General features: G+C 35.5%; 2 protein-coding genes across 4 annotated transcripts in view; both read left to right on the top strand.

Moving 5' to 3' along the window:
• The first annotated feature begins 98 nt into the window (after window positions 1–98).
• eif1axa (eukaryotic translation initiation factor 1A X-linked a) lies at window positions 99–4780 on the top strand. The gene is made up of 7 exons (XM_056457702.1): window positions 99–260; window positions 1436–1519; window positions 1918–2021; window positions 2720–2770; window positions 2868–2949; window positions 3863–3954; window positions 4326–4780. The coding sequence occupies exons 1-7, from the start codon at window positions 245–247 to the stop codon at window positions 4329–4331; spliced, it is 435 nt and encodes a 144-aa protein (XP_056313677.1). The 5' UTR covers window positions 99–244; the 3' UTR covers window positions 4332–4780.
• Window positions 4781–6995: 2215 nt separating this feature from the next.
• Window positions 6996–26518, top strand: part of map7d2a (MAP7 domain containing 2a) — a 38575-nt gene continuing 19052 nt past the window's right edge. The window contains exons 1-7 of one of the 3 annotated variants that reach the window (XM_056457697.1): window positions 6996–7369; window positions 13187–13300; window positions 14868–14969; window positions 15123–15200; window positions 17781–17944; window positions 22120–22219; window positions 24987–25067. In XM_056457697.1, the coding sequence (XP_056313672.1) occupies window positions 7336–7369; window positions 13187–13300; window positions 14868–14969; window positions 15123–15200; window positions 17781–17944; window positions 22120–22219; window positions 24987–25067 (673 nt within the window). In that variant the 5' untranslated portion in view covers window positions 6996–7335. Of the gene's footprint in view, window positions 7370–13186; window positions 13301–14867; window positions 14979–15122; window positions 15201–17780; window positions 17945–22119; window positions 22220–24986; window positions 25068–26518 lie in introns of all 3 variants that reach the window. The other 2 variants (XM_056457698.1, XM_056457699.1) reach the window with 2 other exon arrangements.

The raw sequence follows: 26518 nt of genomic DNA, 5'->3' as shown, positions 1-26518 counted from the left end.
ACGGCTGGCTGACTGAAATTAAAAGTTGGTGCAGAGACCCTATTAAAATGTGTCTTGTAATATTATAAATAAAGTTTATTCTGGATAGTAAATCGTTTTGCGCAGGCGCAGATTATTGCGGGAAGTGCTCAGAAAGCAGAGGCAAGTCATTTGACAGCCTCTCATTTGAAAGTTATATTTCTCAATTCAGCGACTCGACTTTTGGACATTAGTGAGCAGAAACTGCAGTGCCTGTAATCCGAACATGCCAAAGAATAAAGGTAGGGAAAATGCTCACCGTTTTATTAACGTTTTACTCACTGTTATTGGGGCTGGATTTAGCTTAGCTTTCTCTGGCTGCAACGTGACCAGCGCGAGTCAGACTCTCCTCACATGCGCTGACCCAAGTACGGTAACGTTACTCGCTGCCTGTCCGAGAAAAGCCACTAGTTGAGCGCCAGTGATAAGAGCACAACCACACAGTTTACTGTCTCTCTGTTCTGTTGCTCCTTGTTTTTGCTTAGTCAACTTGTTTTTAGTCAATGACTGAAATGAGATGTTTAAAAACAGCCAGCCCTTCTGCACGGGATAACGTCGTTTACTTTGATAATGTTATTTGCGAAAAATGGCATTATTTGTTTATTCTATAAGGATTTTAATAGTATTTGCAAGTTATAAATGGATTCTATGATGTAACTGAACAACATGTTATAATTATTTGTCACTCGTATCACCCTGTGTTTTAGTAAATGATATTTTTGGTTTTATGAACTGTCAGTATGTTGAAAAGGCTTTGAAAATAGCTTTATAAACGCAGTATTGTGCATATGCAAATGAGATTTTAAAGTGTTAGATATACTTATATATGTGTTTATATATATATATATATATATATATATATATATATATATATATATATATATATATATATATATATATATATATATATATATATCAATGTAATATAATTTGTATTGTAATATTGAATGAAAAAATGTAGTAATTTTTTATAAAAATGTCGTATTTAAAAAAAGTGGCATTATTTACTTCTTACAAAAGGTTGGAATTAACTGAAATGAACAAATATATTTTATGTAATTTACTATTAACAGGAAAGAAATATTCTGACAAATTAGTTTTAAAATGTGTTTGTAGTTTATATGATACAAGAGAAAAAACAGACCACTGCACAACGTATTGTTGTTATTATTAAGAATTTGATTGTTTTCTGAGTTTACCAGTATTTTTAATTATGTATAATTACATGATGTTGTGTCATAGAATTACAGTAATGTCTAAAAGCTTTTACAGATAATGTCTTTGAGTGATTTTGTTGACTGGTGTTAACAAGGATGAGAAAGAGAATTTAGGCAGTAGACCAAAACCCAATACTTTATCTTATTGTTATGAAGTATGAACTACTAAATTATTCAGAATCTCTGTTTGTTCTCTTCAGGTAAAGGAGGTAAGAATCGGAGACGTGGTAAGAACGAGAACGAGTCAGAAAAGAGAGAGCTGGTTTTCAAGGAGGATGGCCAGGGTAAGTACATATCATGTGGCATTTTAACTTTTAAATTCACTAATGTGTATATATAGGCTAATAAATAATTTTTTTCTATTCTGCATAATTTTTCTTGGCTGTTTCTAAATCCTGATCTGCAGATCTGAAGTTTTCACAAAATAGCTATTTCATCAAATATTCCTGGAAAAACAAATGATGATTTATATAATTGAATATTCCTTTAAAAATGGGTTAATCACATTAACAATAAACTTAAATGTTTTCTGAGTGCTGATTCGTCACTTTAACTGAAGAATCATGTGACAAATAGAATAGAGAACAATCTACTGTAAACAGCACTATTATTTCACATACTCGCGTATTTTCACATATTCACGTATTTCAGTCCTCCAACAATTCCCCATGTCTTGTGCTAGAATATGCTCAGGTGATAAAGATGCTGGGAAATGGACGGCTCGAGGCCATGTGCTTTGATGGGGTCAAACGGCTCTGCCACATCCGAGGGAAGCTCCGCAAAAAGGTGTGATGAAGTTAATGATGACATTGTTATGGATATGAAAGACTGTCATATTTGTATTATGATGTTGTGTGTCATTAGAGAAAGTCCAAAAATGTTTGACTTGATCATGCGCCTGCTTTTTTAAGATTTTCATAGATGTGCACACAGCCGCACACTGATGTTTTTTTTCCTCTATATCTTGTGTCAGTTCTCTGGCTCAGACTTTAGGTTTTGATAATATTTTAAACTGAAAGAAAATAGATGAAAGACACAAAATCAATTGTCATAGAGGATGAATATTTATATATGTATATGAATATTTATTTAATAGGTTTTGCAGAGGGAGTACAAATCACAGAATTGGTGCCAAATTACAGGAGGGTAATTTTAACAAGCACCATTGTTATTTTTACACAGAGATTGCTCTGCTAGTAGATTATTTTTACTTGGCAATCTTTGTGGTATTGTGTGCCAGTGGTGACCGTTCAAAAAGCACATTGTATGTATTTTGTATCAAAGTTTGCTTATTTGTAACCCAAGAAGTATTAAAGATCATTTTAGATATTGTTTTTACCAGTTTAGAGTATTTATTTTATGGCCCTAAATGGTTCGTTTCCAGAGATAAAGAGATTTTGGTGCAGCTCCATGAGTACTTTTGTGGTCAAAAGCCTTGTTTTATGATTGTGCCAAGTATTAAACAAATTGTTGATCTCATTTAGGTCTGGATCAACACATCTGATATAATCCTTGTTGGTCTTAGAGATTACCAGGTAGGTTTTTATATTTAAAAAAATCAATGTGTTTAAAAATAGAATTACATGTTTGTTTGTTTTTTTTGTTGTTGAAATTTTCAATTGGTATTTGCAGGATGTCAAGGCAGATGTCATTTTAAAGTACAATGCAGATGAAGCCCGCAGTCTTAAAGCCTACGGAGAGCTTCCAGAACACGGTGAGTCTCAGACTGGCTTTCATCATGCTTTCTGACTTCTGTTTATTCGTTTTATGACAGTGTCATTGTACCAATACACTCACAATTGTGTCATCAACACGTTTTCTGTGCTGTAGGATGACACTAGCTATGTTTCCATCCAAAGATGAGAAATAAATTTGTGCAAAACAGTAAAATCGCATAAAAGATGTGCGAATAAAGCATCGTTTACGTTCAACGAGTCAGAGAATAAAATCGTCACTATTTAATAAATTACTTTAGCCTCAGAAGACAGTAGGCTGACATGCAATGAACATGTGGTGGCATTTGAAGGCGTGAGACACGGAGCACAGATGCTCTTGACAGCTCTGGAGGTGTTTAATAGTATAATAACAATAATACTGAAATGGATGAGGTGATTTTAGAATGACTGGATGTTTAGGATGTTTTATAATTAGGTCAGCCTGCTGGTTTATCCATTCGCACACATATTTATCATCACATGATCTATTATAACAAAATCACATGACTTTTTTTTAATGAGCATACTGGAATTTGTTCGGTAAAAGTGTTTTCATCGTAGTTTATGCGTATCTTTTCTCATCGAGTAAGAAGCTTATCCTACACAGTTGTGCGCATATGTTTTTCATTTGCCTTTTAAGTGCATCTTGACGTTTCCATCAACCGTTTTTTTTATTCGCATATCCATTAATTCATTTACTATTCAGCTTAGTCCCTTTATTAATCTGGGGTCGCCACAGCGGAATGAACCGGCAACCTATCCATCAAATGTTTTACGCAGCAGATGCCCTTCTTGTTGCAACCCATCAATGGGAAATTTGCATATCCAAACTGTGCATAAAAATAGGTGGTTTGAAACATAGCTAGTGTAAAAACAAGGCTAGTGGTTGATTTCTTTGTGTATTTCCTGCAGCTAAAATCAATGAAACAGACACATTTGGACCTGGAGATGACGATGAGATCCTGTTTGATGATATTGGAGAAAACGATGATGACATTGATGACGTAAGTTCAGGATTACGTTTATCATGACAGATGCAGCATTAAATGTTGTTGATGTTAAGTGAAAAAAATATGAAAATGAGTAAATATAAATAGTCGTATTCATTTCATAATTATACTGTTATTGATTTGATAAAATGAATGTTTGTTTGTTCTCTTGAACTGTCTTGTAGATGCAAATATTATGTTTTGTCTTGGTTCTATTAAGTATAAAACTGTAATTAAACTGTGTCTGACTGCTTTAGAGGTTCCCTTTGGGTTGTTTATCTGCACATAACTGTAACAGATCTCTCTCAAGCATTGCGGAAACAACATGCTAAAGTGTTTAAGTAAACCTATACTTGATGTGTTTGTTTCTGCCCCCTCTCCTACAGATCTAACTCAGGACAGCTGGTGGGTTATATTGTTTACACTCAGAGGAAAAACACATCCTTGTTTGGGGAAAAAACTGCAACTCGGGCATAACGGATGCCTCACATCGCACTGCAGGCTCCTTTAGAGAAACACTCCAGAGGCTCATTGCTTTTCATTTCTTCCCTGCATAATCTGACGAACACATACATCTCCCATTTACTGACAGCCACTCAAAATAGACTGCATTTTTTTTGTTATCCTTTTAAAGTATTTATATTATATTCCACTGTATGAGGTGGGATTTAAAATAGAGAAATCCAGAATTTACAGAAAAGTCAAACCTTTTGCGTTTGGGTTGAACTTTTATTTCTTGTATATTTGCTTTTTTCTTTATTATATTTTAAGTAGTTAATGGTCTTCCTCATGGCATATACGATAATTTCTGATGAGAATGAAATAAAAAAATATATATTTCTATGTTTTGTTTCTCTTGTATGCAAATGTGGCAGTAACACAATTTGTCCACTAGTGGTCAGAAAGCGGGTTCAATTGCAGTGTCGCCTACTACAACACGTAGATGTGTCTGTGCGTCATGTTTATAGATTTCTTAAAATACTATTAGTCCTGAAAAATAGGGGTTATATTGGGTTCCCAAACTCGCTGGAAAATTGTTTTGACTTGTTTCTGCTGCCGTACTCCCTTTCTGCGCTTTGTGAGCGGAGTCTGTCGACCCATTTGATTTGGACTCATTACTGTCCTCAGTCCTGCTGGCCCTCTGGCTCTATTGGACTGCCACGTTTCATCCAGATCACATGGAGCGTTCGGCCGTCTCCACAGCGCTAGCTTTGTGCACTCGGAGAGCGAGCATTAACATCAGACTTCACTCCTAGATGTACTGTAGGCTGACTGTCTGTGATTCAGTGTTTGGCTCATCCGTTGGTCATATAACACTTTCTTTTGACTTTTTTGTGCATTTTTAAGCCTTTTTTACATTTAAATTGGTTTAAAGTTCCAACACAAATGTATGTCGTGTTTTATTGCCAGCAGAAGTCGAAAGCCTGTTGGTTAACATATTCTTGCTGAATATGCAAATAATAGACTTGTAATTTTAAGAAGTGGGAAAATAAAAAAGGAACCACAAGATATAGTTAAATCTACACTAAGAAAAATGTACAAAAATTTACACAAAGAAAAATTAACTTAAAAGCAGGTATTGGGTAATATATAAATATGTAAATATATTAATAAATAAAAATAATAGATTACACAAATACATTTTTTATTGCAACAAAAAATTGACATACATACATTTGAACTTCTTTTTCAAGAACTAAAATGAAAGAATTTTATACTTAGACCAATTATGGATAGAAAAATAGTACATAAAACTTAAATTAATAATGTAATACTTTTTATTTTTTATTTATTTATTTATTTTTTATTTAAGGAGATAATAAAATCAAATAAAACATGTTATAAACACAAAATTGGGATCAATGGTATCAATCACAAATCTACTTCATTGTTTTTTTTTAATGAAGTGAGCAATGTCAAAATAAAATTCCAGATCCCATTTTACAAAAAGAACAGTTTAAATAAACATACAGTGCTAAGCATGTACAAGTACACCCCTCAGAAATCTCTCTTAAATTCATATTTTTAAAAGGAAGCTAAACAATATATTTGTGCAAATACATTGGATTGGAGCTCATCTAACAAAATAACTTATGATAATGGAACTTATGAAAACTAGTACACCCAAATTTATATATTATAGAAAAATATTAATTACAAATTTTAAAAAGAGAAAAAATCAAGAAAAGCAAAAAAAAAAAAAAAAAAGTAAAAATTTAGTTGGTTGTATTTTTTTTTTCTTTTTTTTGCAATATTTTGCTTGAATTTAATGGTATTATCTTTCAATTTTTAAATTTGTTTGGTGACTAAAATATTATTTTAATAAATATATATGTTAAATCTGTTTTGTTCAAATGCAGCAAAATACATTGCCTTTATTCTCTGAGAAATGGATAACAATAATTATTTTCAAAATGGGCTGTACTTAATTATGCTGAACACTGTAGTTATTTTTATTTAATAAGAAAATTATTTACTCTGTAGAATCCTTGTAAAAAATTGAAAGCTCACTTTTCAGTTTACCAATAGGTATTTTAATAGCAAGGTCCAAATAACCTTCCATAATAACTATTTTCTAACTATTCTATTCCAATAAATTATACAATTTTAGGTAGAGGTGCCTTTTGGGAGTAAATAATAAATATATGTTATAACATTTATTTTACTTGCACAAAAGGAAGCTTTCTCAATGTACTGAAGAGATTAGATTTAACAGAGACATCACAGTTATTGAAAAGATGTCTTCCTCTTGTATATTACAAAATGTGCAAGTATTGTCAACAGCCATGAATTTAGATAAAGCTGCTAAAGGTATTTTGTGAAGAATTTTAAAATGCTCTTCTTTAACCTTATTTAGAAGGCAAGATATAAAGGGGATTGACAAGTTAATATCAATAATTTTTGCATTCCAATAAGATTTTCCTCTAGTGGATATTGTGTGTTTAGATTGCAGCATTTGCCTATTGTTTTTATTATTCCCATAAACAGCTAGAAACGGAGAAATCTCTGCTGTGGGTGACGTCACTCACAGTGTTTCAGCACTACTGCGCTGTCCAGCCTCTCTCACCAGACTCCCCACAACTGCTACTGCGTTTAGCACATTCTCTGTACCGGACGGCTGGAACAGAACACCCCTATCCACCGGGCGAGACTAACTTGACGTTACTTTCCTCTCGTAATCGATTCAACCCCGCAAACCTAACAATCTGCGATAGCGGCAGAGAGCTCGTTGTGCTGAGGCTGTGGAAAGCGGATCGGGTCCCAGCAGCGCAGCAGTAGTCCAGGAGGAGCTGGCTATGCTGTTTCTCTTGGCTTGAATTTATTTGGGGGGTAGCGGTTTCGCTGCGTCTCTCAGTGACATTGCGGTTGGAAGAGCCGGAGGTTTCGGTTTCGAAGATGGCGGAGAACCACGTCAACACTTCAACGACAGGTGAGCGCAAAGGTAACCGTATTCCGTCAATAATTCAGTAAATGTACCTGCGACGCTTTGTTAGCATGAGTGTACTGGGTGAGAGGAACAATGACTTGCCTACATGCTCGTGTGTTTATATGCTTACGATGCACACTAGATAGAGTGGGACGATGGAGAACAATGATTGACGCTCCCAGATGAGATGCTTTCATTCTGAGGAGCTTCACGCTTAATCCCGCAGACACAGCGGTTCAATCCGTGATTTATTGCGAGTTTACATCGCAACGGGCCTTGCTGCATCTTAGTCGCTCTCTCATTTATTGCCTTTTACTTTTTCAAGTTGTGCTCGTCTGCCGCAACTGCGTGCTGTTTATTGTTTGTTTGTTTGTTTATCCTCGTCAGATGGAGCAAGCTCATTATTTCTTGTTCTGCGTTGTGTTTTCTTGGAGGTTCTCGAAAGTTGACGGGTTGAACACCGCCCAACACTGTGAAGTCAAAACTCCGATGAGATTAGAGCCGTTAAGACTAAACCACGTCCATTTGCCAAATTAATTTAATGGGAAATCGATGGAGAGCTACATCCGGCTCAGGAGCTCCTTTGATTTAGTGTGTTTGTGTGTGAGTGTGTGATATATAAGCAGCATCCGCAGAACTGTCTCTCTCCTGCTGCCTCTATAGGCTACTATTGTGTTTGAACCAAACCTAAATACTGCACTCGGTGACATTTTGAGGAACACTTGTGAATTGTTTAGTAGAGAAATAATTGTATAGAGGTGGTGCGGTTGCGAGCGCTGTCTCCTCACAGCAAGAAAGTCGCTGGTTCGAGCCTCAGCTGGGTCAGTTGGCATTTCTGTGTGGAGTTTGCATGTTCTCCCCATGTTCGCATGGGTGCTCTAGTCTCCCCCACTCGTTTACCACACGTCTTTGGACTAGGGGGCATCCGCTGCGTAAAACATATGCTGGATAAGTTGGCGGTTCATTCCGCTGTGGCAACCCCTGATTAATAAAAGGCCTAAGCTATAAAGAAAATGAATGAATAATTGTATAGAAAAAACATGCTTCTACTTTATTATACCAATCTTACTATTATCCATGTAGGCGTGGAAAGATAATCTAGATTGTGATTAGTTGCTAAGTATTTTTCATTGACAACATCATATCAGTACCTACAGGGACATTCTACCAAAAGCATACATTTTCACTTGTAAAAATTGTGACAGGACCTCACCTTTAAGCTTGTCGTCCTCAAATAATCATACAAAAACAAGCATAAAATCATACAATTCAATAATAGAAAGCATCCTTGATCACTGTCAGCTTCTCCGTCAAATGATGTCACTTCCTTTGAGTCATAGTTTTAAACGTGTATTGCAAATGTTAACTGCAAATGTTAAATTTAATGCAAATGTGACAGCACTGAGCGAAACATGGGGACAATTTCAATTTATTTGTATGACATATTTGTAGTATTTATTTGCAGAATTTATTTATAATTTCAAGTTGTTACGTTGGCCTGCAGAGCGTACTTTGGGATTACGTTTAAATTATAATAATTTTATAATTAAAGATAATAGAGCCCCCAATTATGTTACATCCTTTTAGTTGTTAATATTAAACTAAGAGTATTTTGACATAGCATATAATAGTTTAATATGTGTGTGACTATTGGATGGGGAAAGAAACAACTGAAAACCAAATAACATTGCAAATGATAATTTATTGCCCATACTTTCAGTGAAAACCAGTGAAGATATATTGTGCAGTGAAAGAAAAACATTTACAGTAAATAAATGATCATTTAACTGTTGGAGATGTGGAAGTTAGAGGTCCTTAAATCAAAGAAATACTGTAAATATAACAAAACAGACTAACTGCATTAAAGAAACTAAACTGAAAATCAAAAGAAATGAATGAAAAGAAACATCTTCAACTTACCAAACGTCTTAACTAAACATAAACGGAACAGTACACTCTCATGAACCTAATGAAATAATAAAAAAATGAATCTGAGTGTTGTATTGCTCACTTTTACCCCCTCTCTGAGGTATTACTCAAAAAGTTTTCAGTTAACTGTTGGAGTTTACAAACAAACAAAAAACAAAAGTGCGCGCACATCAGAAAATCTCAAAGACAGGTGCTCGATCAAAAACAAAGATTTGTAGAAAAAGATCCAAAGAAACTCAGCACACTGCCACTTCAGCTCTCAAAAAGTCTTTAATGTCACAACGTTTCGACCAACATGGTCTTCATGTAGTCTACCTGGTCTACCTGATGAAGACCATGTTGGTCGAAACGTGACATTAAAGACTTTTTGAGAGCTGAAGTGGCAGTGTGCTGAGTTTACAAACAAACACATTGATATTGCGATCTCAAAAGACTTTAGACAAGAGCATCAATCACAAACCAAACAAAAACACATCCTCTCAGACTAGAGAGATGATGTGAATGATAATGACTTAAACTTTGTTATTTCTGAAGTATTTTTCTTCTAAATTACAGTTTTTAGCATAACAAAACTATTAAAGCTGTAGGTTCAATTGGGCTGAGGACAAGAACAATGACAGGGTTTGTACATTTGTAAAGTGTTTTTAATAAAGAACAAAAATCTGCAAACCAAATGAATGACATACTCCTTTACAGAAGAACTCAGAAATCAACCATCAGTCCATTTTAGAAGGTTTTGGGATGAAATACTTTTTATTTACTGAGTTTGTTTTTATTTTAGGGACAGATAATGTAGGTTTCTGGTAGAATGTCCCCTGCATCTTTAAATGATTTTGCTTCATTTGTGATCTAATGTATGTTGATTGGTCAAGAGAGTAATCTGTAGTTTTAATACTTTAGTTCAGTGTTTCCCAACCCTGTTCCTGGAGGCACACCAACAGAACATATTTTGGATGTCTCCCCTATCTCACCCATTCACTTCAGGTTTTGGAGTCTCTTCTAATGTTCTGGTGAGTTGATTCAGGTGTGTTGGATTACGGAGAGCTTGAAAACGTGTACTGTTGGTGTGCCTTCAGGAACAGGGTTGGGAAACACTGCTTTAGTTTATCTGCTCATTTTCTACAGGGAAATCGATTCAACTCCCTTCAAAGGTTTAACAATAACTGAGGGGCAGGTCTGCGGTTGGTAATCGATTGTATCCTTTTGCTGAATTAATCTTTTTGTAGTAATTGAGTTTTATTGAAACAATTGTTTAATAGCAGATTTCTCATTGAATAGAACATTATATGACTATTATTTCTATAAAGGAGGGATAATATATAATTCAGTACAAAAATATTGTCATGGGTGACACGGTGGCTCAGTGGTTAGCACTGTCGCCTCACAGCAAGAAGATCACTGGTTCGAGTTCTGGCTGAGTCAGTTGGCATTTCTGTGTGGAGTTTGTATGTTCAGCCTGTGTTGGCGTGGGTTTCCACCTGGTGCTCTGGTTTCCCCCACAGTCCAAAGTCATTCTCTATAGCTGAATTGAACAAGCTAAATTGGCCGTAGAGTATGTGTGTGCATGTGAGAGTGTATGGGTGTTTCCTAGTACTGGGTTGCAGCTAGAAGAGCATCCATTGTGTAAAACATATGCTGGATAAGTTGGCGGTTTATTCTGCTGTGGCGACCCTTGATTAAGAAAGGGCCTAAGCCGAAAAGAATATGGATGAGTGAATGAAATAATTGTTTTAAATTGGATTTCTTTTTTTTTATAATTATTTGTCATGGGTATTTCGCCTTTAATTTGGATAGGATAGTGGAGGTTACAGACAGGAAAGTAGAGCAGAGAGAGGGGAAGGGTCGGCAAAGGACCTGAAGCCGGGAGTTGAACTTAGATCGCTGTGAGCACCATGGTGCTATGTGTCGCCACACTTAACCACTAGGCTATTGGCACTGACTTAATAGCATATTTCTAATAGAATAAAATGTTTTTAGACTATTATTTCTATAAAGGAGTGATAATATACAATTCAATACCAAAATATTGTCTGTAAAAATATTGATTATAATTAATCACAATAACAAATGTTTTCATTTGGTGCGTTTGAAAATTAGGGTTAATACATTGGATTCTTACTCCTCTGAGTTAAAAAATAACCGAATAAAAACATTGTGTTGATATTGTGTCTAAAATAAATATAATCATGGCAGCTTTTTGTTGTTTTATGAAAGAAATAGCAATTCATTCATTCATATTAATCTGGGGTCACCACAGCAGAATGAATCGCCAACTTATCCAGCATGTTTTACACTGCGGCTACCCTTCCATCTGCAACCCATCGCTGGGAAACATCCATACACACTCATTCACACATACTATGTGAAATTTTAGCTTACCCAAATCCCCTATATGTTTTTGGACTCCGGAGCACTTGGAGGAAACCTTGCAAACAAAGGGAGAACATGCAAACTCCACACAGAAATGCCAACTGACCCAGCCGGGAATCGAACCAGCAACCTTCTTGCTGTGAGGCGATTGTGCCACCCACTGCGCCACTGTGCTGCCCTGATATAGCAATTCACAATGCTTAATTGTTTTCCCAGTACTGGGTTGTGGCTGGAAGGGCATCCACTGCGTAAAACATATACTGGATAAGTTGGTGGTTCATTCTGCTGTGGTGACCCCGGATTAATAAAGAGACTAAGCTGAAAAGAAAATGATTAAATGAATGAATACTTAATTGTAAGTATTTCCTTTATCAAAGCTATTTAGCACACATTTTAGTACTTTGCTTTAGAGTACAGTTATTATGATTCTCTTTGTTGGTTGGTTTGGTTCATAGCTTAAACGTTTTAACAATGACCTGTTTTAAATCCTTATGGGAAAAATTTATGGAATACTCCCTGTGCTGCTGAAAAAGGGGACAAACCCAAATTGCAGTCTATTCATCCTTAGGCAGACAATGCTTTATCATAGATATGGATAGATTATCCACTGGGTCAGTGCACCAGGTTATTGAGACTTGATTGGAGAAGACTTGTCACCAAAAATAAGGCAATCCAAATGTATACTGATTAAACTGAATTGAATTTGAACAGTTATCAATTTTATCAGCCTGTTGATTAGTTCAAAACACACTGAAATGGTAGGCTCTCTATGGAATTCAGCTTATTTTAATGTATCTTTATTTTAATTGTATTTCTGATTTATTGTTCACTGAGCTGAGAAACTATAGAGAGAGAGGAGCAAAAGGAAAGAGAGCAGACAGAGGACACCATCATGAGTGAGCAGTTTATTTAAAGGACACGTCATGGAGAGGAAAGAAATAGGTCGGAAACTGATTGTAACTAAACTAAAAACAATATCTGACACAAGGCATTTATCAATGCTTGGTCAGTTAGAAAATAAATGAGAAAATTTAAAAGGCTTCATGGTATTGAATAGTTTATTGTCAGCACCTACTGTACCCTTCCAGTCACGAAATGCAATTTTGCTCAGTACTAAACTGTCTGATATATTGATCACGAGTGGATTGTTTATTTCAGAGAGTGTTTATGTGTTCTAGTGGGTGAAAACCCCTGTGGATAATTGATATAATGTCTGACTGTATTAAGCGTTTGCATCTGTGAAATGTATTTGCATGTGGTGTATTGGTGAAGCAAAAGAAACTATAGGCCACATTTAATACTTTTAATCCATTACAAAATGAATCAGCTGTCTGTTTTTATAGTCTTAGACTCAAACAATGAATTGAGGTAAAAAAATTCTCTTTGTATACTTTTATGTGTGTGTTTTTCTATATATCACACAATAGCTCAGTTTAATAAGGCCAGCTATGTATGTCAAGGTCTCCTCAACATTGAAGCTTGCCATTTGAACCAATTTTTATCACGCTCTCTTTTTCACAGCAGCTACTAACGCAATGACATCACCTTTAACTCCTGAAAAGAGGCCTCAGAGTAATGGTCACGCCTCACCAACTCACCAGAAAAACAATCAAGGCAGCCCTTCAGTAAAACCGAGTAAGTAATATGAAAGGTGAAGTGTGTGGTGGGAGATGTGTTCGGAAAACAGTTCGGATATTCAATAATCAGTGTTTTTATTTTGATTCAGTGCTGTTAGCATGGTGCAGAAATTACGCACTGCATCTTCATTTAACTTCACATTTATGAATATTACGATGTCAATCAATTGTATTTTTAGTGAATGCACTTATCCTTGGTGGTTTTGTTGTACACTACCTGAAAAAAACTCTTGTCGTCGATCTCAGTTGTAGGATAAACAATAACTTGACTTCTAGTTGATCATTTGGAAAAGTGACAGAAGGTTTTTCTGATGAATCCTCTGTTGAACTGCACCCCAATCATCACAAATACTGAAGAAGGCCTATTGGAACCAACATAGACCCAAGATTCTCATAGAAATCAGTCAAGTTTGGTGAAGGAAAAAAAATTGGGGTTACATTCAGTATGGGGGCGTGAGAGAGATCTGCAGAGTGGATGACGGCATCAACAGCCTTAAGTATCAAGACATTACATTACAAACCAGAGGAGAGCATGTTCTCCCCGTGTTCATGTGGGTTTCCTCTGGGTGCTCGGATTTCCCTCAAAGACATGTCGTACAGGTGAATTGAACAAGCTAAATTGGCCATAGTGTATGTGTGTGAAAGAGTGTGTATGGGTGTTTCCCAGTGTTGGGTTGCGGCTGGAAGGGCATCCGTTGCATACAACATATGCTGGATAAGTTGGCGGCTCATTCTGCTTTGGCAACTCCTGGGTAATAAAGGAACTAAGCTGACAAAAAAAATGAATGAATGAATGAATGAACAAACCCAACTGCTTCTTTTTTAGAGTCAGCAGTGTTGTCTGTGATCTAACAGTTTTCTGAGAGGTGAGTTTTTTTGTACTAGAGTAATCTGATGTGCTTGTTCTCCAACTTACAGTTGTTCTCAGAGTAACCCTTGCTAACGTGGCATTAAAATTACGTTTTTTAAGGCAAATTTTGCAATTTGTCAGATTATCAAGGTTAAAAGTACACAAACAAGCAACTGTATGATAAGGACGTTAAAATAAAATGTTCACCTTTTAAAAAATGTCTGACAACATTGCTAAATCTAAACAGGAAGCAGCCGGGCTTTCTATATACATGTGTTATGACAATTTGAAAACTGATGGAGATGTTTTCTCAGTTTGTTAGTGTTTTTCTATTTGCATACATTCTGTTAACTTGTGGTATGTTTTAACTCTCTCAAACACCATACAAACGCTGTTCTGGAATACACAACAACAGAATCAAGACGCTTTTTAGCAGAAAAGTTTGAGCAGAAATATGCTTAAGAAAACACTCCAATTATAGTGACTGCTTGTTTATTCTTACCTTTGTAGTCTGAAATGATTGTTCTGAAAAGGTTTTACATTAACAGGCTGTTCAGTTAATGACACTGACATTACAAAAATATGCAAATAAGGATGTTAACCCAAGGTTTTAATTAATAATGAATTAATAAGAAATGTTGACAACTGAACTTTAAATTTTACTGACTGACAGACTTTTCTTTATTCTTATTCTTCATCTTCGTACTATCTAAAGCGGATGCCCTGACTCCACCCACTGTCACAGAAAAGAAAACTCAGACCAATGGACATGCATCACCATCACGCCATCCAGCCAATACCAACGCAACGCAAGCAGGTAAACAACGTAAGTCCCACCTTTTCTGACGGTGTTGAGTGGACGTCTTCCATCTCATCTGATTATTTGTTTGACAGCATAGACATAGAAGATGTCTAAAAAGATAAAGCTTCTATTTTCTTTTGTTTATGTTTCTGCGTTTCTCTGTCAAAGATTTGGAAGGATATTTGAAGACCGATGACAGGATGAGACTTGCCAAAGAGAGACGAGAGGAGAGGGAGAAAAGTTTGGGTAAGTGTTGCTGTTCCTGTATGTGTGGGTATAATGAAATCAGAGTGACTCATATTGTGATTCTAAAATTTAGTATCCAAATTTTGTATTAATCTATGCTTTTTATTCAATGCAACTTACATTGCGTTATATGCAGTACAGTACAAAGGTTATCAAGAGAACTTTTTACTTAAAGTAAACACATTAGTTTTGGTGTATAGTAGTGGCCAAAACTAATGTGTGAACGGAACATGTTCTCGATACATGCTTTTGATGACCTTACAAGTTCTGCAAGTATCTATCTGGCACAAAAGGAAATGTACAATTTATCAAGAAATATTTTTACTGTATATTTTACTCTGCAAAAAAGACAGAAAAACAATGGTGCGGGTAAAAAATGGCATCAATCAATCAATTAAAATTAAGTAAAATAATAATCTAATATTTTAGCCGTTATTCTGTGCTTTTGGCCAGGTTTTGGACAGCTATTGGGCTGAAAAAGTCCACTATATCTGGCTACACTGAGCTTCAGTCAAATGTAAATGCAAATGGATGGTCATTTTGTTCTTCAAAATATACTGTCATGATTTTTTTTTACTAAATTCAAACTGTTTCCAAGACAACATTTAACAGTTGCTAAATTAGTGAAATAAATTACTAAACTAACAAATAGTATCTTTCATGAGTACAATTGCATTCATACATAATCATATGCATTGGAGAATTTTGCTTGCACAATCTGTAATTAATAAAGTGATCATACTTTAGCGTCTGATAGCTCCTCCCCTTTCGCTATGAGAGCAATGCTGAAAACGTTGAGTGCATGAAGTGTTCAAAATAACACTTTTCTTTTTTTTGTTGAATAACCCAGCAGACACCTTGATGTCAAAATAACATAAAAAACAATAAAAACACACCAAAATGCAAATGGATTTAAAGTCGATTAAGTCGATTAAAGTCAAAATCAAATTGCTATCTAACATCAGCGTCAAAAACACATCAAATGTTTCATTATTTTTTATGACTCCAATTTTAGATGTGAGATTGATGTCATTTTGACATCAAGATAGATTACATGCATTGTAGAGATACAAAATTCAGTGTAAATTTGGAATTGAGGCTTTAAGATGAATAAAAGTTTTCTTCCATTACAATACTTTGTGTGTGGTTATTTTGGTGGTCAAAGGGGCATCAGTTCGTGGATGTCAAATGGATGTCAAGGTATCAAATCGTTTTGCACTTTTGACATGATTTCTGATGTCGTTTTAACATCAAGGTGCATGCTGGGAGTGCATTTTTATTTTCATCAGTGTGAATGGACTATTTTACAGTGGACCGGAGAGCTTAACGTGCTGCAAATAAGAAAACATGTGCAGTTTCAAAAAATGCCAGCAAATTATGAAAAGATCTTCATCTGTTTGACAGCACACATGCTGCAACTCGTCACAAACACATTTTAAAAAAAACATGCTGCATTTTTTACACAACACTGTTACGGCTGTTGCCTGCTTGTGCTTGTGCACTCACTGTTTGTTTCCTAGAGTCTGGTCCACCTTTGCACACCTGCGGCGAGTCACGCTATTTACAAATTGGCTATAAATATGGACCTACGTTGAGCAGAGAGGGGAGAATTCCCTGCTAGCCATCAAGCTTTATTTATTTTACTTTAATTTCCTGTCTTTTTTCCTTAAGTCTTACTTTATTATGCTTTGTTATTTGTTTGGTTGTTAGTCTAGTGTTCTATATTTGTTGTAGAACATGAGTTTTGATTCTTTATTTATTCCTGCTTAGTTGTGACACATGATTTGTTTGATTGTTTTGTTGTAATAAATTTACTAGTTTAGACAGCTTGATTCATGTGTCCTCTTAATGTTGCGTTCCCTTGATGGATTAACTTTTTTGGAAAAAAAAAAAAAAGCGTTCGTAACAAACACAAACAAATTATTAAAATGCGCTGCATTTTCTTTCAACGCAAACATTTTACAAAAACGCGCTGCATTTTCTCACAACACTCTCAAACAGTTTGGAATACAATGAAAAAGTTACAAGGAGACCCTAAAACGTGACAGCCCGGCTATTTAGGTTATGGTGATTTAGGCTAATATATACTAAAGACAAGGGAATCGGGATATTAAAATAAACAAACAAAAAACTAACCTTTCGAAGATTATCTACAACTTCAGTGAGCAATAGTCACAGCACAGCGGCGTCTGTCATGTTTTTGGCTCACCTTTTTGGGTCCGTCGTGTTCTGTTCTTTTTGTGTCGTGAGAAAAAGCAGCGCGTTTTAGTAAATTGTTTGTGTTGTGAGAAAATGCAGCATGCTTTATTAATGTGTATGAGTTGTGAGGAATTGCTGCATATGTGCTGTCAAACGGATGAAGAAATTTGTATTAATTTGCTGGTGTTTTTTTGTAATTGCGTGTTTTCTTAAATTGCAGCACATTAAGCTCTCTCGGCCACCTTGCTTTTTACGATATTGGTGCAGAATTGTACATAAGTACACAATTCGGGACACACCTACAGTACTGATGATGAGTTTGTTGGTGGTATTCCATAACAAGCCAAAATGAAGTCAACAGTTTGTCTCACTCTCCCTCAGCCGCACGGGAGCAAGCTATAAAGGAGAAGGAGAGACGGGCACAACTGCAGTATGAGAAGACTGTTGAAGAGCGATGGAAGCGGCTGGAGGAGCAGAGGCAGAAGGAGGAGCTTCGCAGAGCAGCCGTGGAGGAGAAGAGGAGACAGCAGCTGGAGGAGGAGAAGGTCAGAAATCTCAATCCCAGTTAGATTACATCAGATTACAACTTTATTGTGCAAAGTACAATACAGAGCCAATGCCAATGAGTATATGGCAAATAACAAGTATATAAATAATATAAATGTATACAAATATGTACAGTTAAAGTCAGAATTATTAGCCCCCCTTTGATTTTTTATTTAGATTTTTAAATATTTCCCAAATTATGTTTAACAGAGCAAAGAAATTTTCACAGTATGTCTGATAATATTTTTTCTTCTGTAGAAAGTCTTATTTGTTTTATTTCGGCTAGAATTAAAGCAGTTTAAAATTTTTAAAAATCCATTTTAAGGTCAAAATTATTAGCCCCTTTAAGCTATATTTTTATAGTCAACAGAACAAACCATCATTATACAATAACTTGCCTAATTACCCTAACCTGCCTAGTTAACCAAATTAACCCAATTAAGCCTTTAAATGTCACTTTAAGCTGTATAGAAGTGTCTTGAAAAATATCTAGTCAAATATTATTTACAGTCATCATGGCAAAGATAAAATAAATCAGTTATTAGAAATGAGTTATTAAAACTATTATGTTTAGAAATATGTTGAAAAAACCTTCTCGCAGTTAAACAGAAATTGGGGAAAAAAATAAACAGGGGGGCTAATAATTCTGACTTCAACTGTATAAACACTTTTATGAGAGTTAATGCAAGGTAGAAAGAGGGTTATGGGTTGGGTATGAACAGGGGGGCATAGACACAATGAAACTATTGAGATTACAATACAACGTGGAGGAAGCAAAGACATAAAATTCATTATACATCAAGTAAAAAATGCATTATATCTCAATCCAAGTCCATTCCCAATAGCTTGCCTCACTCAATAGACAAACTATCCAAGTCGGATCCAAATCTCCTAGTGCTCAGTGTCCAAACAAAGAGTCAAAGAATCCAAATGATATCTTTCTTTTGATTTGAGTAAGTCACAGAATGAATGTACTGTTCTTCCCTTGACTTTTCAAATGCTGTTTTCTCAAATGGCACTGATATGCCAGATGTCAGGACGCACTTAGATGTTTGTTCAGCCTTGCTATTAATTCCAAACATCCGTTGTGATTAATCTCTAGTAGCTCAAGCAGAATAAAGGCCTGTATTGTGAATAAATTTAGTCCTGTATTATCAGTAAATTCATATGCTGCCATATGAAACCATCTGAATTTAAAGAGAAAAAAAGAATCACGACTTTTTATGTTGTGTGAAATGACATGCACTGTATCTATGGCAATGAATTCCAGCCTGGCCATGTAATATCACCCTCCCACAGGGCAGACACTATTCTTACACACTCATTTATCTGTTATGAGCCTGTGAGTGTTTACTGGGTGCCGTCCGTCAGTAGCTTGTGATACTTCTCCAATCAGAGGGATTTTGGCCAGATCAGATCAGTGTTTATTTTAATCCTTGTCTCTTGCTGAGCTGTGGATTCATTATTCTTGTCAAACGCGGCCTTCATCTGCCGCACTGTCAGCTTTCAAGACTATGTTCATTTTGGAAAGGCTGATCCTAAATGGAATTGGCGAAGAAAGAAAGAGGAACAAGGTGGCATGCGGAGGAGGTGATGATAGACTCAGCAAATGTTGCTGGAAACATTTTCATAGATACAAACACAAGTTGAACCGCGAAGGAGATGCTAAATAGGGCTGTGCGATATTGACAAAATAATTTATTCGAAATAATTCTTCGATAACAATAAAGAAACATTATTTTTATTGTGTTTTTTGGGTGGTTTGCACATAACTGATGGTATGTTGCAGCAGGTCCCTGTTGAAATGAGTTTTTGTAAGTTCTTTTGTGAGTTTTGTTAAATTATTGATTCAAATGTTTAGTTGAAAATGGCTGATTCATTCATAAATGAAGCAAGTGACTTAATAAATGGATCATTGAGTCATTGGCTGCTCACTTTGTTCAAAATTAAATTAATTTCGGAACAAACTACAAGTGTTGATTTGAAATTCACATAAATTCTGTTCTGGCTTTCTTTGCTACTTTTTTTGTTGGTGAAATTAAAAAACAAACATATTTTGGCTAGGAATTTGTATAAGTATAAAATTGATCTAAAATGACTATAGCATATTTCTAAATAGGGCGACATGATTTGCCGAAGTGTGTGTGTTTGAATGTGAGACTGTATGGGGGTTTCCCAGTACTGGGTTGCAGCTGGAAGGACATCCGCTGTGTAAAACGTATGCTGGATAAGTTGCCATTTCATTCCACTGTGGTGACCACGGATAAAGCGACTAAGACGAAGGAAAATGAATGAATGAATGAATGAATGAATGAATATCTTTAAAAAAAAAAACATGCAAAGATACATTTTACATTCAGGTTATATCATGCTGTGATTGTAAGACATGTTTGTCTATATCTTTGCAAAATGAATGACATAATTGATTTTGTCAGCTCACATATCATTTGAACATTTACAAAGTTATTATTGATGATCATTCTTGCACACCGCAATGGCTAAAACTTGCTTTCTATCAAAAAGAAAGGAGAGGAAAGTTCTAGTCATGGAATGCCTTGAAAATAATGATGGAGATTTGAGAGTGAGGCTGTGGTACCCGAGTCTGTGATGTGGGATGACATTACAGTTCTGTGGCTTGGGGTTGAAACTTTATTTTTTTTATGTTGAAAGAACCCCTCATGCTCACTAAGTCTTCATCTATTTGGCCAAAAGATTGCTAAAGCAGTATATCTGTTGAATATTATTATGATTAAAAGCTCCAGATTCTTTTTAGCATCCATTACCCCAGCCTTCAGTGTCACATGATCATTCAGAAATCACTCTAATATGCTGATGTAACAAGTATTATTATAATATCAACGTTGTGCTACATAATACCTTTTGGTAAATCTTTTCTCAGGATTATTTGATAAATAGAAAAATAAAAATTGCATAAATTTGAAATAGAAAGCTTCCCATCAGACACACAACGTCGTAAGACTTTAATATTAGATTAGATTTAGGTTGGCAGCATCTAAAGACTGTTATTTTGATGTCTAGTAACAATGTGAAATGACAGTGATATTTTTGGCTGATTTTAAGTTTTGTTGGAAAGTGACGAAAAAACAACATTGAGCCAACATCTTAAACCACGGTCATATTGATGTCAAATGTCTTCATCAGGTCTGGCAACCAAAATCCAACATCTAATAGATGTCATATTGGTAACATCCACACAACGTCAAGTTATAACACCATTAGACGTTGATAATTGTTTTTTTTTAGGTTGCATTAGAAAGTAACCAAAATTCAACGTCTGTCTGACGTAACGTGTGCAACGTATCTTTCCCATCCCTGTACACTGTAAAAAAATAATCCGTAAAATTTACGGTAAAAAAAAGGCAGCTGTGGTTGCCAGTATTTTACTGTTAAAAATACGGTACAAACCGTAAAAGTAATTTTTCATTTTTACTGTAAACTACTGTATTTCATTAATTTATAGAGGTAATAAGACTGTATTTTGAATTACCAACATCTACACGTCTTTTGTTACACAGTTAGACACGTTAACACAGCCATATGCAGGTGGTGATGAGAAAGTTACATAATGAACCATTGCTCATCACTAACAACTTTTCCTACAAGCAGAAAAGTGTATCAGAGTATAGAAGGTGCTCAGTGTCATTCACACAGCTTCTAAACACCAGTATGGTAACACGCATAAAATTAAAGTCATGAAATGTCATTGTTTATCAACAGTAGATGTAATGTAAATCTCTAATGTATATAACTGATGGGTAAAAAAATAAAAAGATCCATGGTAATGTCAACAAAAAGCATAAAAAGTGATGTGCCATGCAGGGAATTCTGGGAAAGTCAATTTACTGTTATTCGCCGTGTATATTAAGGAAACATACTGTTAACCAGGTTACGGATTTTTACTGTAGCATTTTTACAGTTTTTTACCGTTGAAATCACGGCCATTTTTTACAGTGTAATGTATCCCAGCTCTTAATTAAAAATAAAAAAATCATATTGACTCCAATATTTTGAATGATCATACTGAATTATGGGTAGTGTATTCTTCTATTAATGCCTATATCTGCACCCAGAATGTTAGCACTGCTGTTGTTGGTGTAAATATCCAGTGGTAAAATAATGTCTGGTGTTTCCTGTGCTGGAACGGCACACGCAGGAGCGTCTGGAGGCTCTAATGAGGAGATCACTGGAGCGGAGCCTGCAGCTGGAGAACAGGAATAAACGCTGGGTTTGGGGTCCCAATGGCCCCACTCAAGGTGAGTTTAATGCACACATCACACTGGATGAAGAAAATAGACACTTGGAGGTTGAATAAGCAGTCAGGAGTGATGGAGTGAGAATGGAAGGAAGGAACTCCTGTGTTTCACAAAATGGCGGATTTTAACAGTCTAAGACCCTTCGTGAAAAAGCATTTTTCTAAAAAAATGAATTGAAATTGAATTTATGCTTATATATTTTTTCTCTTTGACATAATAGTGAAATACATCATTATTGGCTTCAAAATAAATGTGCATTACGAACTAAAAGGTAATTTGTAGTTCCACAAAGCAGTGAATGCTAAGAAGCTGTTGTGCTGCTGCAGCATAAGTGTACTTGCAATTTGTATGATTTTCATCGGGGCTTAGGACACAGCGTTACTTGAGCTCAGGTTTCATAATTCAGCTCATCAGAGAGGAAGGACAGGCAGGCTGGAGTGAATCAGCACTTTCCTGTCCTGCGCTTCCGTCCTGTTGGCTTGATTTAGATTCAAGTAAATGAACTGGTTAAGAAATTGGTTATTGATTCAGACCCTTAGATGTAATCATTTAAGAAGCTAGGGATGTTCAGATGGACAAAGAGTGTGTTTGTGTAATATTTCTTAAGCCATTTGTAAATTGTACAATTGGTTTCAAGTTAAGGAAAGTTTATTTTCAATATTTTTTACAATTTTAAAATTTCCACAGTAATGTCTGAATAATTAATCTTAGACTTTAAGTACACATGACATCAAAACTAACCATATTTATTTTGATAGCTCACGTTGCTAGTTTTGTGGTGAACAATTCATCTGTGCATGTTATTCAGACAAAAAAATTATTTGCCCTTGTAATCTAAAATTGAATCTGTAAATGCTCTTTCTGTTGTTAGTAAATTCTCAGATTTCGTCTGTCTGAGGCATTGGGTGTGATTAACATACTTAACCACGCCCTTCCAACTGTCAGTTTTGACAGCGCTATGACAACAAACAGAAATAGTAAGGAGGAGATGTCTGTTAGGTTGTAATAACTCTCCAGAAACCATTTTCCAAAACTTTTTGAATGAAACGCCTGCTTTACTACATCCAATCAGCTCGCAGTAGAAAAAAACAAGCCACACCCACCGATTCCTACTTAATAATCCATCTCTTTAGGAAATGCATCACAATACGAAAAATAAACTAAAACAGTTACTGCCACTAATTCATGCAGACTTTAAAGTGGCTATATCAGGCCCGTAGACAGCCTGGTGAAAGAGCAGGTTCTTTTTCTCAAAAACTGAACCTTTTTGCAGTTACTCGCCTCATTTTTTATTTAACTATGGGATTTAAATTCTGCATTAAGGTTACATTTTAAACACTATTTTTAGATGGATTAGCTTATCGGATGGTCATCATAACCACACTTTTTGATGTACCAAAAATATTTTCTAAGTATTTAGAATAAAGAAATGTGACAAATGTAAATGTTTTAAAAAACAAATGTATTTCATCATTAGAAATTTTTTTTTTTTAATTAAAAACTGGGGTCTATTGTAATTTGTTATAACAAACTGTCCAGCACTAATAATAATAATAATAATAATAATAATAATAATAATAATAATAATAATAATAATAATAATGATAATAATAATAATAACACTAATAATACTAATTTAGAACATCACAATTTTTCTAGCCTCTCTTGTAAAAGTGCTTCACACTTTTTTATTGGTCATGTTTTCTTTTAAGAATAAGGTCCAAGATTTAGAATAAAATTTACTTGTAAAATGTTTTCTTTATTTAAAAACAATACAGTGGTGAAAGATGTCTTCTCTTGTGACAGATGTTTTCTTGCACAGCTGGATGTTGGACTCTTGAAAAATAATTGTTTGCATTGACCAAAACTGATTAACTGAAGTCACACCAGGATTCCGCTTGGTCTTAAAGCCTTCTTCGTTGGATTATTTTCACTATTTATGATTGCATAGCAGTCAAAATAGGACAAATGAGCTCATGTATAGGGGGTGAGCTCATGTGAGGGGTGGGTTTTTCGAACCACCCAAACCACCCTTGGCTATGGGCCAAGTATGTGTAAGAATGCTTATGTAATCAAAGCTCAAAGTCATTTGACAGATGCTATTATGCAAAGCGGCCTACAAATGTAGTAATCGAAGGAGTAATCGAAGAAACAAATCAACAATAGTTTATGGGTAAGAATGTTATAGGTGACATAGGAATTGTTTCATATAGAATCGAAGTTGTGATATTATTTTCCTCTCTACTGGGATGTAAATATTGAGTGAATAAACTTCTAGTTAATTCTAGTACTAGTAAAACTAGTAAGCAGGTCATCTGGGAATAAGAGATGTTGTTGCATGAGAGAAATATATTTGATTAAAGACTGAATTAAAAATTTGAGTGCACAATGACAAAAAAAAGAACTATTTTGATTTTGTGGTGATTTTATTTAATCCTAATTGCTACTGCCTTTTTTTCCCTTGGAAATTAAGTACGAATGCTTAATAAAAGTACTATATTTTTTATTTTGATTGCAGTGTGTGCATGTGAAAAATTTCTAAAAGATGAAAAAGTGAGAGTGTGTTAGATCAGCCCTGCTCTTCTGTCTGGCTGCTGTGCTTAGAGAGCGCCAGAGGATGTGGTGAAAGTGTTCAGGTCTGTGTGTGTTTGCGCTTAAGTGCATACACCCACCAGCCCAAAAACACACACACTTCACCAATGGTCAGCCAGTCTGTCCATAACGCTGTGCTGTTTCTGCTGTGCTCTGCCATGACGCTGTTGCGCAGGTGAATGGGAGAATGCCCCGCCTCCTCTCCTCCCCCATGACCTCGCTGCCCCCTCGCCTGCTGCCATCGAATCAGGCAACGGTACGAAAAACCCTCGCTGGCCTCTTCTCATCTCCTTTTCCCTCCTGTCCCTTCAGACCGACACCATTCCTCTGTCCCAAAAACTCAAAACCAGCCTGCTCTCCTTCCCTGGTTCCTGCTTGAGCGTTTTTTGGGGGGTTAAATGGGGTAATAGCCTCCATATCCAAATGTGACCCAGGATTTAGATGACAAAAAAAAGAGATGCTATGTTGTAATAGCTGATAAAGAGTTTTTAGATCAAGTGATGGCAAGATAAGGGGAGACAAGAGGAGGCTGCTTTTATGTGTATAAATGTTCTGTACTTGTTTTGCTGGCTGATTCACATGCTGCTAAACGTAATCTGAATGTACAGTGCCTTGTTGAAGTAATCAGTTTGCTCTTGATCACTGAATTACAAAGGAATTTCAATGTTTTATTGGCTAATTTTACTTTTAAAGGCTCTCTGTTTTTTTAAAGACTCCCAAGATTCTCCCCAAAAGTAACATGTGCTGTTATTTTACTTACCCTAAAGGCATCCAAGATGGGCATTTTAGAACAATAAAGAAGATTTTTTTGCTTAAATTATGGTAAAATGAAATACGGGCAAAGCGAAATTAGTACCTGTGGCTCCTGATGATAAACCAATGTCGTATTAAGTAAAACAATCAGTCTGTGCCATAAACTAAACTATTAAAAAGAATTATTTCTATCATTATTATTGTTAATGGACAGCCTAATGGTTGTGAGCATGTTCGCAACAGTTTGACAAGCAAGCTTTTATTCACATTTTGTCTATTTATTTGCATTATATAAAACAATAAGGACCACAGTGTCAGCTAAAGATATTCTTTGTTGTTCTACTGAAGACAAAATCCACTAAATCTCAGATGACCTGAATGTGTGTAAGGCAAAAAGCAGTTTGTCATTTTTGGGTGAACTATTATTTGAAATTTAGGCCTCAGTGTTTTTTTTAATGAAACACAACATTGGGCATGAGTTCATTTTACATGAACCAGTACAAAACCCACATAAAATCCCTACACAGCACTGTAAAATACATAGCGTACACATGGAAAGCGCCCAGACAACCCTATATCATAAAGACAGCATGTTTGCATTGAGGAAAAAAATCCCCAAAAGAACCTGTTGAGTAAAAAGGCCAGTCCAGTTTATAATTTACATCACTATTTCAAACAAAACTGGTGTTCGAATCAAAAACATAACAGAGAATGGCGGAAGTTTGACGTTCAAGTCTGATTTCTTGATGATGGCGCTATATATTCAGTGTGCATTTGCTCTAAAGCTTAATGGTTGGTGAAAGTTGAAGCAAATATGAATGTCTGTGTGCTGCTGTGTCTTTATGTGTGTTTTCTATTTAATGTGAGTGTCCATTTTTTACAGCAAATTCATGAGTGTTTACTAGTACACTAATCACAGCTATATAGTTCTTTTGATGTTCAAGATTGTATGCA

Source organism: Danio aesculapii, chromosome 5 (assembly GCF_903798145.1).
Source record: "Danio aesculapii chromosome 5, fDanAes4.1, whole genome shotgun sequence".
NCBI classification, from domain to species: Eukaryota; Metazoa; Chordata; class Actinopteri; order Cypriniformes; family Danionidae; genus Danio; species Danio aesculapii.
Note: the sequence above shows the minus strand (reverse complement) of the source record. Positions and strands in the feature narration are given on the sequence as shown.

What these genes read in the sequence shown, in the direction of transcription:
- eif1axa (XM_056457702.1), top strand. An exon ending in TTGGTCTTAGAGATTACCAG is followed by an intron (nt 2,771 to 2,867) that starts GTAGGTTTTTAT and finishes TGGTATTTGCAG; the next exon opens with GATGTCAAGGCAGATGTCAT. An exon ending in CGGAGAGCTTCCAGAACACG is followed by an intron (nt 2,950 to 3,862) that starts GTGAGTCTCAGA and finishes TATTTCCTGCAG; the next exon opens with CTAAAATCAATGAAACAGAC.